Below are 20054 nucleotides of genomic sequence, written 5' to 3' on the forward strand. Positions count from 1 at the left end.
GACTGAACTCACTCAGAAGAACGTTTTCATTGTTTAGAGATTGTTCTTTCATTGCTCTTGAGACTTACGCTGAATATAAGGCTCTAAATGATCAACATGATGCTGATAAAACTGTTTCACACACGTTCTCCTCCATGTCTTCTGTCTCTGATTGATAGTTCAGAGTTTTTATCTAGTCAAAGCTCTTTTAGTGTAATTGTACAAAAGTCTATCTTCAGCTGGAGCTTCTGGTGTCAGATCTTGTCTGATTTTGATCAAGTAAAGGTCAGAATAAGGTCAGTAATATCTCCAGATGAACTCTTACTGGACTGAAGCAGCTCAGCTTTACTTGATTCTCCGTCAATCATGTTTTAGAGTCTCTTTTGAGGAACGTTTGTTTCCAGAAGCTTTACTTTCACTGTTCCTCAGCGGAGGAATGATCTTCACAAGCCTCCAGAACATCTCACATCTTCTGAGGAAGATCTTCTCATCTTACTGAGACACATTACTGGAGATATAGAGCGACAGACTGATATTTATATCATTTTATGTCAGAATCTGCTCTACTGTTATAAAACAGCTGTGTTTTCCCTCCATATTCTCATTGTATCACACTATTTATTTACTATTTTTAATGTATTTTCTTTGTTTAACGCTCATCTAAAAAAAATTGTTTTTTCTTGTTTGCCATGATACACACCGAAAATACCATGGTAAATGTCCAAACTACCATGTGATACCATGGTATGTATGGTATAATTTAAAAAAACCACGGTAATACCATTGTACATGTCCAAAAAAACTATGGTAGTACCATGGTAAATGCCCAAAATACAACAGTAATACCATGGTACACAAAAACACCACGGTAATACCATTGTACACGTCCAAAGAAACTATGGGAGTACCATGGTAAATGCCCAAAATACAACAGTAATACCATGGTACACAAAAACACCACGGTAATACCATTGTACACGTCCAAAGAAACTATGGTAGTACCATGGTAAATGCCCAAAATACAACAGTAATACCATGGTACACAAAAACACCACGGTAATACCATTGTACACGTCCAAAGAAACTATGGTAGTACCATGGTAAATGCCCAAAATACAACAGTAATACCATGGTACACAAAAACACCACGGTAATACCATTGTACACGTCCAAAGAAACTATGGTAGTACCATGGTAAATGCCCAAAATACAACAGTAATACCATGGTACACAAAAACACCACGGTAATACCATTGTACACGTCCAAAGAAACTATGGTAAATGCCCAAAATACAACAGTAATACCATGGTACACAAAAACACCACGGTAATACCATTGTACACGTCCAAAGAAACTATGGTAGTACCATGGTAAATGCCCAAAATACAACAGTAATACCATGGTACACAAAAACACCACGGTAATACCATTGTACACGTCCAAAGAAACTATGGTAGTACCATGGTAAATGCCCAAAATACAACAGTAATACCATGGTACACAAAAACACCACGGTAATACCATTGTACACGTCCAAAGAAACTATGGTAGTACCATGGTAAATGCCCAAAATACAACAGTAATACCATGGTACACAAAAACACCACGGTAATACCATTGTACACGTCCAAAGAAACTATGGTAGTACCATGGTAAATGCCCAAAATACAACAGTAATACCATGGTACACAAAAACACCACGGTAATACCATTGTACACGTTCAAAGAAACTATGGTAGTACCATGGTAAATGCCCAAAATACAACAGTAATACCATGGTACACAAAAACACCACGGTAATACCATTGTACACGTCCAAAGAAACTATGGTAGTACCATGGTAAATGCCCAAAATACAACAGTAATACCATGGTACACAAAAACACCACGGTAATACCATTGTACACGTCCAAAGAAACTATGGTAGTACCATGGTAAATGCCCAAAATACAACAGTAATACCATGGTACACAAAAACACCACGGTAATACCATTGTACACGTTCAAAGAAACTATGGTAGTACCATGGTAAATGCCCAAAATACAACAGTAATACCATGGTACACAAAAACACCACGGTAATACCATTGTACACGTCCAAAGAAACTATGGTAGTACCATGGTAAATGCCCAAAATACAACAGTAATACCATGGTACACAAAAACACCACGGTAATACCATTGTACACGTCCAAAGAAACTATGGTAGTACCATGGTAAATGCCCAAAATACAACAGTAATACCATGGTACACAAAAACACCACGGTAATACCATTGTACACGTCCAAAGAAACTATGGTAGTACCATGGTAAATGCCCAAAATACAACAGTAATACCATGGTACACAAAAACACCACGGTAATACCATTGTACACGTTCAAAGAAACTATGGTAGTACCATGGTAAATGCCCAAAATACAACAGTAATACCATGGTACACAAAAACACCACGGTAATACCATTGTACACGTCCAAAGAAACTATGGTAGTACCATGGTAAATGCCCAAAATACAACAGTAATACCATGGTACACAAAAACACCACGGTAATACCATTGTACACGTCCAAAGAAACTATGGTAGTACCATGGTAAATGCCCAAAATACAACAGTAATACCATGGTACACAAAAACACCACGGTAATACCATTGTACACGTCCAAAGAAACTATGGTAGTACCATGGTAAATGCCCAAAATACAACAGTAATACCATGGTACACAAAAACACCACGGTAATACCATTGTACACGTCCAAAGAAACTATGGTAGTACCATGGTAAATGCCCAAAATACAACAGTAATACCATGGTACACAAAAACACCACGGTAATACCATTGTACACGTCCAAAGAAACTATGGTAGTACCATGGTAAATGCCCAAAATACAACAGTAATACCATGGTACACAAAAACACCACGGTAATACCATTGTACACGTCCAAAGAAACTATGGTAGTACCATGGTAAATGCCCAAAATACAACAGTAATACCATGGTACACAAAAACACCACGGTAATACCATTGTACACGTCCAAAGAAACTATGGTAGTACCATGGTAAATGCCCAAAATACAACAGTAATACCATGGTACACAAAAACACCACGGTAATACCATTGTACACGTCCAAAGAAACTATGTTAGTACCATGGTAAATGCCCAAAATACAACAGTAATACCATGGTACACAAAAACACCACGGTAATACCATTGTACATGTTCAAAGAAACTATGGTAGTACCATGGCACTTCCCCAAAATACCACAGTAACACCATGGTACAGATAAAAAATACCATGGTAATACCATGCTATACATGGTATGTGTCAAAAAGAAAAAAAACACCATTATACCATGGCTTATGTCCAAAATACCATGGTATGCATGTTACATGTCCAAATCACCCCCATAATACTATGGTATGCACAAAATGGTAATACCATGGTATATGCCCAAAATAATAGTCCCATAGTAAATGCCCAAAATACCACAGTAATATCATGGTAGAGATCAGAAATACCATGCTATACGTCCCAAATACCACCATTATAATATTATTTCATACATCAGGCTTTACAGGGTTAATTTAGTTTATGTTTTATGCAAGTATCAAAAGTTTCTCTAGAAATTCCTTTTTCTGAGGAGAACAGTTTATTTTCGGTTGAAGACACAACTGAGATATGAAAGATGAGCAGATATTCAGCACACATTTGTGTTTTTGGTCCTTCTCCGTCCAGATCTCACGGTAAACGTCCTGCGGTCGCGCTGGATATTAATCTTCCATATAGTTCTGCAGCCCTCTGAAGACAGATGTCTCTGTAGGCTCCGGGGCCTCCCCTGTTATTGTCCGCTCTAATGGACGTGAAAATGAACATTTCCTGAGATTCAATTTGCCTCATAATTGTTGGAAGGAAACTAAATTGTGTGTTGTAAACAGTGGGGCGAACGGCTATTGTGTGAAGAGAGACTGTCATCGGGTCTCAGGAGAATTCTGCTCTGGTACGAATTACACATTCACCTCTTTAAAAGTGCAATGAGATGAAGCTCCGCAGATGTGCTCCAGTGTCAGCAGATCACACACACACACACACACACACACACACACACACACACACACACACACACACACACACACACACACACAAAAGTCAAAGCTGGAGAAATAAATAACACAACACTATGATATTTACTGTGCTAAACCTTTCAAAAACATACTGTGGTGGTACCATGAAACTCACGTACTTCATCATACTTCAAGCTCCATTTGCATAAATACCATGGTGCTACTAAAATACACATCCATACCACAGTAACACCATGTTACACAGCCGAAATACTACCATAATACTATAAATGTACAAAATACCATATCGATATCATGGTACAGTATGCATCCAAAATACCATTGTAGTGACATATAAATGTAAAAAATACCACAGTAAACTATGGTACACATCTAACATACTATGGTAATACCACTGTATATACAGTATGTCTAAAATACCACAGCAATTCCACAGTACACTTAAAAAAAATACCATGATAATACTGCGGTATACATATTCTGACCACAGTAATACCATGGTACACTTAAAAATGCCATGGTAAATCTCAAAAGTACCACAGTAATACCATGGTATACATGGTGTAACTGTTAAACAACAATACCATGTTAATACCATTACACATGTACGGTAATACCATGGTAAATGTCCACAATACCATGGTATACATAGTATACATTCAAATTGACCCCATAATACCATGGTACACATAAAAGTTTCATGTTAATACCAATATACATTTCAAAACACAATGATAACAACATGTCTGAAATATTAGTACTATGTTAAATGCCCCAAAATACCGCAGTAATACCATGACGCATGTCAGAAATAGGGAATACCATGATATACATGGTATATGCCTAAAAAAAACACCATAATACCATGGTAAATGTCCTAAATATCACATTAATAACACAGTAAAGGTCAGAAATACCATGGTAATACCATGCTATGCATGGTATATGTCCAGAATACCACAGTAGTGCCATGGTACTTGCAAAAAACACCACAGCAATACCATGGTATACCTCCAAAATACCACATTAGTTCAACTGTACGTTCTGGAACCTTCTTTGTAAGTCTACCACATCCCTGAGTACCACATGGTATTACCATGGTGCTTCAGACATGGTACCATGGTACATATCTGTAGACTGTAAATGTGGAATCTGCTGTAATGTGTTGAGATCTGAAGTTGAAACTCCATTAGCTGAGTCATCCCACATCTCCTGTGCATCAGATCCATCCACATAATGCTGACTTTAAGGATAAATGCTAAGAATGGATGCAGTGAGGGTTTTGTGGGGAAACCAGGAAGGGACGGGATGTTTGTCAAAAGTAGCAGAGCGTTCTTGATGATAAAATGTAAATCTCAAGGTTGTGCCATGTCGTATGGTTCGTAAAAATACACAATTCATCCGCCTCTCTTCAGGACACAATTATATGTATTACACATTAAGAAGCCGCTCTTCAAAGCTTCATCGCAAGGCAGTTGGGAATAAGACAAATGTATTTTCTCCCTCTTTGTTTGACTTGTTTCTTTTTTCCATTTTGCTGCTGCTCCTCAATCTCTCCGTCCAATTTTCAAGGATATTAGAACTCAATTTGGATGCAAGATGGCGTTTGCATTGAGTCTGAGGGATTCAATTTGTAGCTTTCATTAACTGAAGAGGGGACGCCACTTTGAAAGGGACGCTATCAAATTCCCGGGAATATTTCCGACATGCCGCTCAAAACATTTGGTGGTGGTTTGTCGAGGAGGCCGATGGAAAGTCGACTCAAATGAACACACTTGTGCATGTGATCGTACGCAAACGTGCACAAACCCAACGCCTTCTGTTTTCGTAAACGGATGAACAGCTAGTTTGTGTAAATGATGGAATAATGAAAAGAGAAGAGAGTTTTTCTCATGTTGGGAAGGCTTCCAACTCTCTTTGGCAGCAATTTAAAGCCATTGTACGCTGTTGGGCTGATTAGAAATCCAACCATATGAGCGCACGAGCTTCAGTCTTAACACAACAGATGTCATTCAGACATAAATCTATTTCTATCTGGCTTATTAAGACCATTATTTCCACAACTACAGTTTTACATGTTCTGAAGCATATCTGAGTGCATTTGCATGTGCAAAACTCAACAGCACGATGTTGTAGTTTATCTAGTTCCTCCTTTGGGTTTTTTCATTTAACTGTTTTCTTGTCCAGCAGGTGAAAATCATGCATCTGATCGCGTGAAATGCATGCATGTAAGCCATATAAACCATAGTAAGAAGCAAACGTCTCTCTTGATGACAGTGATGGAGTGCTTTGAATGTTATATTAATATTCACATTTATTAAAACTAAAATAAGCTGCACAGCCTCACTTGTTACGTAAAATAATACTTCTGAATTAGTCAAATGTCTGGAAGGAATACTTACTCAAGTGCAAATAATAAAACTCTGAAAGTTTCTTGTTTGGCGAGGCAAATGTAATGTACTCGTGTGTTTAAAAGCATAATGACAGATTTGTCTAATAAGCTTTTTTCTATAGACCTCCAGCGACATACGGTGATGGATGCCTGAGCGATCTAACCTAAAACACATCCCCCACAAACCCAACGAACGACAGACAAAGAAAGACATTTATCTGATTTCCATTCAGTGTGTGTGTGTGTGGGTGGGTGGGTTTATCAAAGACGATGTTTCTGGAGCGTCATCTGTTTTTATTTGGCTGACGGACAACAGCACCATCATAAATGACTGAAGACCAGACACAGAGAGAAAGAGTGTCTGTGTGTGTGTGTGTGTGTGTGGACACAATTGTTCCCAGAAGTGTGACGAAATGACAAAACCTCTTGGAGATATAGGTAAAGGTGAAAATCATTCATAACTGAACTAAATAATGACTTAATACATACAAATATATCCATTAACCGTTCTAAAAATGCAAAATGTCATGTATAGTCATTTATTAGTCATATATCCTAAAATATGTTCTATCTAGACTCTTTTCACATGAGACAGTAAGAGAGCATCCTTGTCGGTTATTAATGAATATTAATGCATGCTTTATAATTCTAAATATGCAAAATGTTCTTTAAGGGTTTAAGGTTAAGATTGTTAGCAGTGTTTGCTTAGTTATGCATCCCAAAAAGAATCATCTTTAAATCTGATTTTTTTTAAAATTGGGGGGAAAAGGGAATTAATAATGAATTCATACACAAATTCATACAATTTTAAATTCTAATAATGCAAAATATTATTTAGGATTTGCTTAGTCAAGTATCCTAATTATTTTTTTTTTGAGACAAGAAGAAAACTCTCTAGTAAATAATAAATAAATAAATATAAATGCATGCAAATTTAATTTCTAAAAATGCAAAATGTTCTTTAAGGTTTTAGGGTTAAACTTAATAGTTAATAGAGGTTTCCAAGTGAAGTATTGTATGCAAGAAAGCAAATAAATAAATAAATGCATAAATCTCAACATTTTTCACCTGAAAAGGAAGAAACTGCCCTAGTGAATAAATGATGAATTAACAAATATAAATGCATGCAATTTTAATTCTAAGAATGCTAAATGTTCTTCAAGGGTTTACATAGGGTTAAGATAGTTATAGATAGCAGTGTTTACTTAGTGAAGTTGTTACGATCGGAACCCAGGGAAACACAGGAGACGAGAGATCCAAATGCAGTGTGGTTTTAATGGGTAATCCAAATCAGAATCCAACAAGCAGGGGTCAAAACCAGTAGCGATAGGTACTGGAACAGGAATAGGAACTGGAACAGTAAAAACTCGGAAGACGAGGAAACTCGGAAGGCGAGGAAACTGGGTGACGGAATGAACGGACTCCATGAAAACAAACAGAAAAAGACCGGTTAATATAGGCAGGGTAAAGACTATCAAGTGAAGACACCTGAGTGCAATTAACAGGAGTGCAATTACTGTGATGAAGGGACAAGGCAGAAGTATCCCAAACAATCATCCATCAAGACACTTTTCTCTTGAGACAGGAAGAAATTACCCTAGTAAATAATGAATTATTTATGAATTAATAAATAGAATGCATGCATTTTTAATTCTAAAAATGCTAAATGCTCTTTAAGGGTTTAGTTTTTGTTCTTAAATTTGTAATAGTATTGCAAAAAAATAAAATTAAAATAAACTAAACTAAAAAGTTCCCTAGTGAATAAATAAATAAAAATGCATGCATTTCTAATTAAAATTATAGAATAGAAGCTTGTAATAGCAGCGTTTGCCAAATCTTTTCATTAGATACAGAAAGAAACCACCCTAGTGGTTTGCTTTACTTTAATATTTAAGTATATTTTGCATGGGTTGCCTTCAGAAAACGTAAAGATCCAGCCATCACAAGCTTTATTTATGTGTCTATATGTGCTCATTTAGACAGGCAGGTATAAACAAGCACCTCTTCCAACAGTGGATTGGATTATGGGTGTCTGCAGCGAGAGATAATTAATAAATATCCAGCTAAGCGAAACCTAATTGCAACAGTCACACACACACAGTCGTATTCACCCATAAATAAAGTGAATGTGCAGCCTACATACCATCTGCTCCAGTCTACATTATTCTGAGAGCATGTGGACGTGGCGAAACATTTAACCTTCAATGTGTTCACTCAAACACCATATGCTCAAGCGCCAGTTTACAGTCTGAAATATCCAGAAATCTTTACATTCTCATCAGCCCAGTCCAACCCAAGTCGATTTTTTACAGTTCAATAGCACTTGAAGGAAAAGTCTGGTAAAGAAAAGACCAAACACTTTTTCTTTTGTATCTCACTCTCTGCATCTTCTATTCGCATATGCATGAACACACACACTGTTCTCAACAATATCATATCAGATTACGGCAGACAGATTCGCGTTACAGCAACACAACAGCAGCATGTCACGGGAATCATAAAAACACTGCATGTTTTAAAAGTTATGTAAGATCGTATGCATCTTATATAAGCAATAAGTAGTGTTGTCATGATTGATTAGCATGGCTGATGTGGATCAACAATCGCCTTCAGAGTGAATGATTAAAAGTCTGCAGAAAGATGCGATTTGTACGACATATGCAGACAATTTCAAACTCAGATTTTGTTTATTGAAATCGTTTGAAAGCAAGTAGTGAACTGCAACTTTTCAATAAACATTTAAATTTTTCTTTTGAATTATGTTCAATAAGACTGATAAGACTAAGAAAATATTTTTTTTTAAAGAAATTAATATCTTCATTCTGCTAGGATGCATTAAATCGATCAAAAGTGACAAGACCATAAATGTTTCTTGAGAAGTAAATCAGAATATTAAAAGAATGATTTCTGAAGGACACTGTGAGTAATGGCGCTGAAAATTCAGCATTGAACATCGAAATATAAAATACGTTTTAATAGATATTCACATAGAAAACAGATACTGCAATAATATTTCACAATTTTACTGTATTTTTGATCAAACAAATGCAGCTTTGGTGGGCAGAACAGATTTTAAGATGTCTCACCTATATCTGTAATTATATTAATAGTATTACAGTTAACCCATCATTTTTTGTCTATTTTCCCACTTTCACTAAAAAAAAAACCATTCTCATCTTCCCGTCACGCTCCTCTCGGGATTGATTGACAGCTTGTGTTTGCTCAACTTTGGTGTGGTGTCATTTTTTTTATTAAACTTGAGACTGTTTTGTGAGGCAAAGCGTATAATAAGTAAAAAAAAACGGATCAATAAATGAAATCAGAAGCCATCAGGTACTCTATATATTATATATATATATATTCATTCTGTGTTTTTTCAATATCAAAACATACTGATATGATTCATATAAAAGCTATAAATAATCAGATGATTCAATCAACATGAAAGGGGAATGACACAGTCTCGCTCTGTCATTGCACTCCATTTGAACATTATGTGAATTCGGGGAAATCTGAGGTCATTATTACTGCACACTGGACTGGAAGAGAAGTTGGAGACAGAACGAGAGCGGAGGGGAATCAAACTAACGATGAACACTCAGGTCACAGACGTGTTTTTAGGAGTCTTACGGCACATAACTCCATGTGATGTGTGATTGCTGCAGAAACTGTGCTCGTGAGGAGTTTATATGGGATCATTGATTGCTAATTCAATTGGAAAAGACATTCCAGCTATTTTAGCTGACTATCTACTATTATCATATACTACTCTAGTTATTGCCATATCTGTTTTCATTTTAATTTTAGTTTAAGTTTAGTAATTTTGTTGTGCTATTATTTTTAGTTTTTTTTTTTTAAATCTGTCTATATAGTTATTATTATTATTATTCCACTATAGTTTTTATTTACTTTAATATTTCAACTTAAACTTTACAAAAAAAAAACACTGAATAAGTTTTACGTTTTATAAAGTTAATTTTTAATTTATTTCAAGTACACTATATATATATTTTTCTACATTTTAGTTGACAATAATAACCCTGTCTTAAGAAAACATATATAGATTTAAGTTAAAGTTAAAGTTTTACTCATTTTGTTGTGCTTTTATTTTTTAGTTTTTTTCAAACATATCTATATATGTATTATTATTTTTTAGTTTTATTTACCTTAATATTTAAACTTAAACTTTACAAAAAAAAACTAACTAAACTAAAACAAGTTTTAAGGTTTTTTAAAATTTTATTTTAGTACATTTTTTATTTATTTCAAGTAACAATTTTTTTCGACAGTTTTGTTAACAATAATAACCTTGTCTTAAGACAACATTTATTTGATATAAAACTGATTTCAGATAAAGTTTTAGTAATTTGTTGTGCTTTTATTTTCAGTCTATATAATTATTATTATTATTATTCAATTTTTTTATTTGTGTTAAATTTTAATTTAAACTTTACACAAAAAAACTGAACTTAACTAAGTTTTACATATTTTTTTTTATTTTAGTAAATTTTTTATTTCATTTATATATTTCATATATATTTATTTTATTATTTATTTAAGTAACATTTTTTACCCCCTATGGTTTGTTAATGATAATAACCCTGTCTTAAGACAACATACAGTATATAGATTTCAGTGTGCAACATCATGCTTCTAAGTCTCCTTATTTTGGTCAGCAACACATGTACACTTAAAAAAAAAATCATGCAAAATGTTGATTACAAAATATATACCACTGAACACTGAAAGTCTCAATAAAAATGGATAAATCACTTGGATAAATCAAGGATAAAACTGAATAAATAAAGTATGCTGCTAAGAAAGTTTGCACACTACTGTAGATGCACACTAAGAATCTTACAAACACATTGTCTTATAAATGTCAGACACTGGTGTGAATCATCACAATCTGCATTCAGCATTAATATGAAACTTCAGCATGCACGATCATATTCAATAAAATACCGTTTGCAGTGACACAGACCTACACAATAACACACAAATAAAATCTAGATGAAAACTCATCATAGTCTCCTTCTCCTGTCCGTTTTGCTCATGCATGCAGACAGACAGCTTCACGACACACAAAGCAACACTTCTTTCATCTCTTTTTATTTAATGTCCTACTCATCAAAGCTTAACTGTTGAGTGCTCAACTGTCATCTTAACCACATTTCAGGTCAAGTCAGCAGTCTCACGTACAAACATCACTTCAGCAATGTCTTTTTGTCACAAACAAAATGTTTCTCAGTTCTCAGTAACGTCATCACATGATTGAAGGCTGGCAAACTTGCGAATGATTCTGTATAAATAATCGACATACTGTGTGCTGATCTAAAATCTTTAGATGACTTAATAAAAGGCTTTTCAAACTCACAATTCATTTTGTTTAATAGCATTCCGTGCTGAACTTGACATTACATCTAAAAGGAAAAATGCAATGAAAAATCGAATGAAAAGACACTAAGATCTGAGGTTTCTCGAAATCCTTGAGGTTGCAAAGCATGTTTTCATTTTGCAAAGACAAAATGACCCTACAGTGATGTTTCCTCGTGAGATTGAGTAGCTTGAGTTTGTTCTGTCTTACAAGACATGATATGATGATATACAAAACCTAGTGGCAGAAAAGCACACAAGAGATGAGCAGCTGAGGAAATGTCTATCAGTCTGCTTTAAACAGGTGATACACTTCTACTGTATATACACATGATATCAAGGATTCTTAAAGTCATATAAAAGACTATAAACCATTGGCAACACAAGGACTTGAATATACACTCGGCTGCATCTGTCAACAGTTCAGCATCAGTGAAATATTTAAATATAAAACACACAACTAACTCATTATTCAGTCTCAAAAATGAAAAGAAAAAAACCAGAAATCAAATTTAGCATAAAGAAAATCAAACCCATGTTAAGACTTTCAGCATCGCAATATTATATTTAATGTAATTAAATATAACTCCCATTAATGTAATGCATCCAGATTACTTTTCAGTAAATGATGCCCATGATGCTCTGCAATGAATCTCATTAGATTAGTTTTGTTTTTATTTAAATCAGCATAAATTGCATGCGTGCAAAATGCATTTTCCTTTCAAATATAAACTTATATTGCTGAGAGTTTGAGGGTGAACGTGCCTAATTGCTATGAAAATAGTGGCAAGCAATGCAAAACAACAATGCAGAATGCAAATAACACAATGCAACTAATAAAACGTATTGCATTGCACTAATGAGGGTTTGAGGGTAAATGTCCTTAATTGTCATGAAAAAATGCCAAGCAATGCAAAAAAAAAATCCTAATGGTCCAGGCCTCATTGTCTTCATGCAAAATCTAAATTGCACTGTGAAATCTGAGCTGCACATGTTGTTTTGGGTTTAATGAGATTCACCCGGTGATCAGAGACATTCAGGCCGGTTTTTGAGAGCAAGTGAGTTTTGCTGTGGCATCAAATCCAGCCGTCCAGCGATCTCTCTCAGCTCTTGTTTTCTGACTGGCTCTCTGCTTGCTCAGCAGTGACTATAGAAATATTTTGGCAGGATTGTGCTTTGTTTTCATTTGACAAAAGATGTATGTTTGTAGTGGGGAGAGGGGGCAGGGTGACGGGCCGGTGCGCTCTCACTCTAGCTCTCACTCTCCCTCGCTCTCTTTTCAATCTAAACAGCAGGAGGAAGTTGTAAATCATAGTAATGTACTCAGCTGTAATTCGGACCAGCAGGGAAAGCAGCGCAAACACATACAGTACACACACAACACACGGCAGGAGTCTACAGTCGGCACAGAAGCACTTTAATCAGTGAAAACGAGTCAATGACACCAGATCCCCAATCACAGACAGCCACAGAAAACACACTTCACTTAATATATATATTCATAAATATATATTATAACCTTCACATCATAATAATGCTTCTCACTCTGGTGCTGTTTGGTCATTTTTGACTGAAATATTCAATATTGTTTTTTTGTTTTTTTTTTGGAATGGTACGAAACTTGCCAAAGTTGTCAATAATAATCAAACTTGTACTCCTTGTGGTCAAAAATGTCTGCATTGGAAATTAATGGGAAGCGTGGACACATTTGGTACTGCATCCACACTAAAACTTACCAAAAGCTCTTTTTTTTTCGTGATATCAACTTCAAATTCGGAACACAACATGTTTAGATTTATGTCTTTTGATTTTCTCAAGCTTTAAGAGTAAATCATGTTTTGGAAAATATATACATTTGATATAAAATGTAAAAATTGTATTATTTTGTACATTTTTTATGTTAAACCTCTATAACTTTTTTTTCTTTTTGTCAATAATCTGCCAATCGACTTCTAATAAAAGAAACTAAACTCCAAAGCATTCAAGATTTACATTAACAGTTTAAGTTGGAAATTTCATTTTAAGGTCTATGCACAAAAATTAATGGATCACAACTTTTCCATAAACATAATTCAGCAGCATAAAATACCGTAAAAAGACCAAATATTAAATAAAACTTAGTCGAATTAAAACGTTGTACATTTATTTAATTTAAATTCTATATTCTACATACTCCAGTATACTGTATTGACAGTACATGAGAAATAATGTTGATTTCTACTGTAAATAATTACAGTAAAGTACAGTGATGTACTCACAATGGAAGTCTATGGGAAAATATGACCCAGAAGTTTTAAATGTGAATCTAATTTTTAATAAGATCTTATATTAATTATTACATTACTCTGTTATTAGAAATGTGTGTTATTTGTGCACTGAAGTTGTCTAATCATTCTTTTATCAACACAACTTTGTTCTGCACAGATGAACTAGGCATGTAAACAGTGGACAGGTACTTTATGTCCCTTTCTGGTATCCTTACACACATCATGTGAAAGTGAACAGGTTCATGATGACGGATAAAACAGGCGAAAGACTCAAAGATAGTTAGTCCTTTAGTAAACGTCTACAGCTCTCTAGTTAGTTTTAACCTGAAAACGGTTGAGTTTTGGATTAGTGCATGTAAACATGTAAACTTTCGTCACCCTTCAGCAGCAGAATCTCTCTCTTCTGACGTCTCAGATCCGCAGCCAAACGCTCCTCTAGAAGAGTTTTCTCTGTCGTTCCTCTCACATGCACGCTTTCTCTAATCACAGGCCTACTTGGCAACCAAAGCTCCAGGAAGTGATCAATAAAACCTTGTTACTCTAATTCTGAGATTATAATCTTGACCGCGACGTCTTCTGCATACTCAAACATCGAGTCCATTAGAGATTCCCAGCAACTTTCTTCAGCCAAGAATGCAAATGCAAAGACTAACATTTACTCTGTGATATCACATCCAGATGAACTTCGGCTGATAAAAGAGGGGTACATTGACACAGTGGTGAAAGACGCCATGCATGCTAATCACACGCTGTGTTTTCAGAACAAGATCACGTTTAAGAGCATAGTCTACATTGAAATCTGTCGTTTTTTACTCTCATGTCATTCCAAACATGTCGAACGAACCTTGATATCACACAACCTGTGCACATTTATAAGTGGCATGCATAAATATATATATATATATTCACTGTATGTGTGTGTGTGTGTGTGTGTGTGTGTGTGTGTGTCTGTGTGTTTGTGTGTGTGTCTCACCAAAGATGCATTTATTTGCAATTATTGGCTGCATTTATTTAAAAACACTGTATTAAAAATTGTTAAATATTATTACAATTTAAATCTGCAGTTGTCTATGTGAATCTCTATTAAAATATAATTTATTTCTGTGATGCTCCGCTGTATTTTCAGCAGCATTCCTCCAGTCTTCAGTGTCACATGATCTTCAGAAATCATTCTAATATTCTGATTTACTGCTCAAGAAACATTTCTGATTACTATCAGTGTTAAAAACAGTCGTACTGCTTCATATTTGTGTGGAAACCGTGATGCGCAGCGATTATTTGAAACAGGAATCTTGTGTAACATTATAAATGTCTTTACTGTCACTTACGATCAATTAAATGCGTCCTCGATAAATAAGAATATCAATTTCATTTAAGATACTATATATCAGCGTACAGTACAGTAAACAAACAGAAAGAAATGTAAATTTTGGCTGAAATGTTGTACTCTTTGCATCGGAATTCGCCGTGAGGAAGCAATAGAAATTCTCCGCATTGATGTTTTCCCTTTGAAAATCGATTCTATGGCTGTATCTCTCTCTCTCTCTCTCTCTCTGTCTCTCTCTGTCTCTCTCTCCTCTCTCTCTCTCTCTCTCTCTCTCCTCTCTCTCTCTCTTGTTGAGGCTGCTATCGATCGCCCGAGTCGGCGGGAGATTAACCCTCGGCGGACTCCAGACTCTTTTGTTTGGCGGCGGTTACCGTGGCGATCCTCCGTGACCCTGACCACACAGAGGGCTCGTTAGGGGCCAAGTGGAGACGATCTCTCCCCTTCAATCAGACGAGGTCAGAGGTCACAGGAGGACAGCTCGGACTCCTGGGAAGCACATGGCGCCTGAGACTGAACGAGAGTGTGATGGACCGCCATCAGAACTGTTTCCATGGCACTCATCTTCAGTGGATGGGATCAGTTTCAAAGTAGCAACAAATGAAAACAGATCAAACATCCAGAATGTCCAGCCTCTCCTACATGATGAATTATGAATTATATTGTCTCTGTTTAATGTATCATATTCTCCAGCATTTTTTGAGATGCTTCAAAGAGCAACTTGAACATCCGACTGTCTGTACAGTCACATGATTATTAATGACACTCATTTATTTACATCACATAGAAATAATGCAGAATCATTTAATATTTATATACTTATTATATACATAATAAAGTTAATTATATACCACATATATCATATATACATTACAATGTTAATATAACAGTAATACATTTTCAAAACCATATATCTGTTAATTATTAATTAAAGAACATACAATATTTTTACTTATATAACCTTAATGTTTATATTTGATATAATATGGATATTACATAAAATCCTAAAATGTTTTTCCTTGCATTTGATTGGTTACATAGAAATAATGCAAAATCTTTTTACTTTTTAATATTTATCATTTATTGTATTTAGTTTTACTTGTTTTTATTTCTACAATATTGATGGTTCTTAACATTCTAAAGCTTTGTATTTTAGGTTTGTATTATTTAATTTATTTATATTTGATTACACAAATGCACATCTTATAATATTTCTATAGGCTAATATTAATATTTCTTAAAATATTAAAACTCTGTTTGTTTTTTAGGTATGAACTTAATTATTTACTTTTGATTAGTCACATACATAGTGCAGAATATTTTATTATTCAATAGATATATTTTACAGTTTATATTTATCCTTAAAAAATATTTCTGTAATATTTTTATTTCTCAAAATTCTAAAAACTTTTATATTTTTAAGTTTAAATGAACTTGTTTAATTTAAAGTCACATGGAAATAATGTAGAATTGCGTAATATTTAATATTTCTCATTTCTCATTTCTAGAATATATATTCATGCTTATAAAATCTTAAAATATTTATATTTCTATTATTTGCAACACGTTTTGTTGCAAGAGTCTGTTATTAATTTATTTTATACCCGAATGTTTCTTCTTTAATTTACAGATTCAAATATTTTGTTATAAAACCATTTTAATATAATAATATAATCATTAAACAATAAAACATTAGTATAATAATAAAACCAGCAAATGTGGAGTTTCCTTTTTTTTTGCATATGCAAATTAATTATTTAAATCGTCAAGTTAAGTTTAATTATTTCTCATTTAAAGAACCAAAAATAGACTTTACAATATCGACTATGGTAAGGACAGACTGTTTCTGTTAATAAAGCAGAAAGACATTCTCAGATAGTTACGATTGTTTGTCTCGCTGTGTGTGTGTGTGTGTGTGTGTGTGTGCTCAAGCGGAGGAGATACGCAGACAGATGTCAAATATGAGTCTCAGAGTAAACAAACCAAGACCAAGAAGCGAGAGAGCGAAAGTAGAGGACGCTTCTCAGATCTTGTAGTTTAAACTGATGATATATCAAATATATGCACAATACATTCATGATTAAACCATTAATATTCATGAGGAGCACGTCATTAGACAAGTCTGACGATTGCTCCTCGTCTCATGAGCACATCCAGATCATGCATTTCAGATCAAGACACTGAACAAAAAATAGTTTCCGTGTTATTTCATTGAAAACATACAGAGACGAGGATGGACAGAACGCTGTAAATCCAGACTTGAGGGCTCTGACTCTTACCTGACTCGGGGAGAGGAACTCTTGGTTGTTCTCACTCATGTACATGTTGTCACCATCAAACTGCGGGCAGATGGAGAGAAGAAGAAGAAGGTTTGATTGGTCAGACAGCCGAGATAAAGGAAGATGATTTGCATATCAGACAGAACGTGGAAAAAAAGGGAAAGAACAATTCCATCAAAACCGTCAAAGAGAGAAAGAGACAGAAGATCTGCTGCAAACTCTAGTGTGCAACGTGTCTAGACAACATTTTAGTGCACAATTCTAAAACAGAAATGCAACATTTCAACTGAATACTGAAATAATTCGATTCTAGATTGGAGCTTTAATGCAAACTCTGACTTTATAATAAAGCAAAATATCAGCCATCATATTGCATTTTTTAGTGTGTGCTAAAATATGATATTAGTAACTCAATTTGCATTATTGGTCTCATTATATCTTTTTTTTCCAACTTAATATATATATATATATATAAAACTTTTTTTAAAAATACAAAAACTGCATTTATCATCACTGAATCAACTTAAATATGTTATTAAAAAAACATTTTTAAAGTTTAAATAAGGTAAAATGGATCTTTATGCCAGCAATTGCAGGTTTTTACTTTTTACAGTGCATTTACATTTATACTTATATAAGCATAAAATATTGATATTTCTCAAAATCCTAAAAATCTGGTTGCAAAATCTGTTTTGAATGAATTTAATTGCATTGATAATTTAATTAATAATGCATTGCATGACTGCATCATGTAGAAAGTATACTTTATCTTAGCCAAGTGCAAAGTCAAACTCTACTGGAATCGAATCTTTTCTAAAGTTCATTTGCTGAGATTTCATTTGCAAACAACTTTGACAGACTGAACAGGTGACAACAAGACAGAAAAACCGTCCCGGGTCTGAAATGATGGAACGATGTGAAAGAAAGGAAATGACGGCTCGAAAGAGAGAATTTGAAAACCGACCACAATTGCCCTGCAGCGCATTTCCTCGGACTGAAAGGTTGAGAACAAACACGTCACTCCTGCCTTCATGAATCTGAGCTAAATTACTCCGAACCTTAGTTTTAACAGCAAAGGATGCAAGAGAACTGCACCGAGCATCTCTCTTATGAGCTCTGACAGCTGTCAAATATAAGAGAAGAGACAGAAACATACAGCTGCAAACAATTCATTAACAAATCATGATGTGCAATATAAAAAAACAACACACGTTCGAAGGCTAATCTGAGGAGTGCAGAGGAAAACTTCCTTATTATGACAGGAGAAATAAAGAACTCAATTAACCAGCTAATCGTTTCTTTATAGTTATGTTTTAATTGCTTCCCATGTCATGCAAAACTTTGTTGGAAACGACCAAGCAACAGTCATATTTGCACAGCAAATATCAGACCAACAAGCCAAAACAAAATAAGAGTTTGGCAAACAGGAGGTGCGTCAGTGCGGTGTTTGCTAAAACCACAGAAATCAATACGATACTAGAGACTCGACAGATGCTCAGAGAAGCAGATCAGTTAACATACAGATTCAGTTTCAATAAACTATTGCATTTTTATATTTATATTTAAACGACTGGGATCATTATATCATGTTTTTATGCTCAAAAAGTTAATCCAGCTTTTCTACTTAATTCTGAATAATGATGTAAATTCAAGATTGGAGCTTTAATGCAAAAGCAGCATTAAAAAACATTGGCTATCATATTGATATTTTTACATATTGTGATGACATTTAATTCTATGACAGTGTTTTGTGGGAAAGTTCACAACATCTCACATGCATTTGGTGAAACCCCGGATATGGATCAGAGCATGTGCATTTATTGCACACACACACACACACACACACACACACACAAGTTTCTCTCTTTCTCTGCGGTCCTCATCCATCTCTCTCTCTCTCTTCTCAGAGAAATCTGTATTATTCTGCCGTATAATGACAAAGCCGTCAAACAGCTGATGGGGCTCGTAGAGCATATCTAATGTGAACACTCCCTCCCCCACATGCATATTATATTTGTGTGTGTATGTGCGTGTGTGTGTGCGTGTGAGCTAAGCAGTCATCATGCATTTATATATCCCATACTGCGAACAGCAGCATCAATAATACAGTTTTACAGCATCTCATTGCACACACACACACACACACACACACACTTTGTTGATCGTCTTCTTCTACAAATGCACCAGTATATCTGACCCCCCCCACCCCACATCTCCAATTAAGATGCAAATATATCCAAACGCATTTAAGACATCTTCACAAATTACACCCTTTCACTGTATGTGTGTGTGTGTGTGTGTGTGTGTGTGTGTGTTTGTGAGAGAGTGTGTGTGTGTGTGTGTGTGTG

The 20054-nt window shown here is 34.8% G+C and overlaps 1 protein-coding gene across 5 annotated transcripts in view; it reads right to left on the minus strand.

Moving 5' to 3' along the window:
* LOC132151492 (thymocyte selection-associated high mobility group box protein TOX-like) overlaps positions 1-20054 on the minus strand; it is a 121946-nt gene that overhangs the window by 51451 nt on the left and 50441 nt on the right. For all 5 annotated transcript variants that reach the window (XM_059559620.1, XM_059559617.1, XM_059559621.1 and 2 more), the window contains one exon: positions 17707-17766. In XM_059559620.1, the coding sequence (XP_059415603.1) occupies positions 17707-17766 (60 nt within the window). The remainder of the gene's footprint in view (positions 1-17706; positions 17767-20054) is intronic.

This window comes from Carassius carassius, chromosome 10 (genome assembly GCF_963082965.1).
Source record: "Carassius carassius chromosome 10, fCarCar2.1, whole genome shotgun sequence".
Classification (NCBI taxonomy): domain Eukaryota; kingdom Metazoa; phylum Chordata; class Actinopteri; order Cypriniformes; family Cyprinidae; genus Carassius; species Carassius carassius.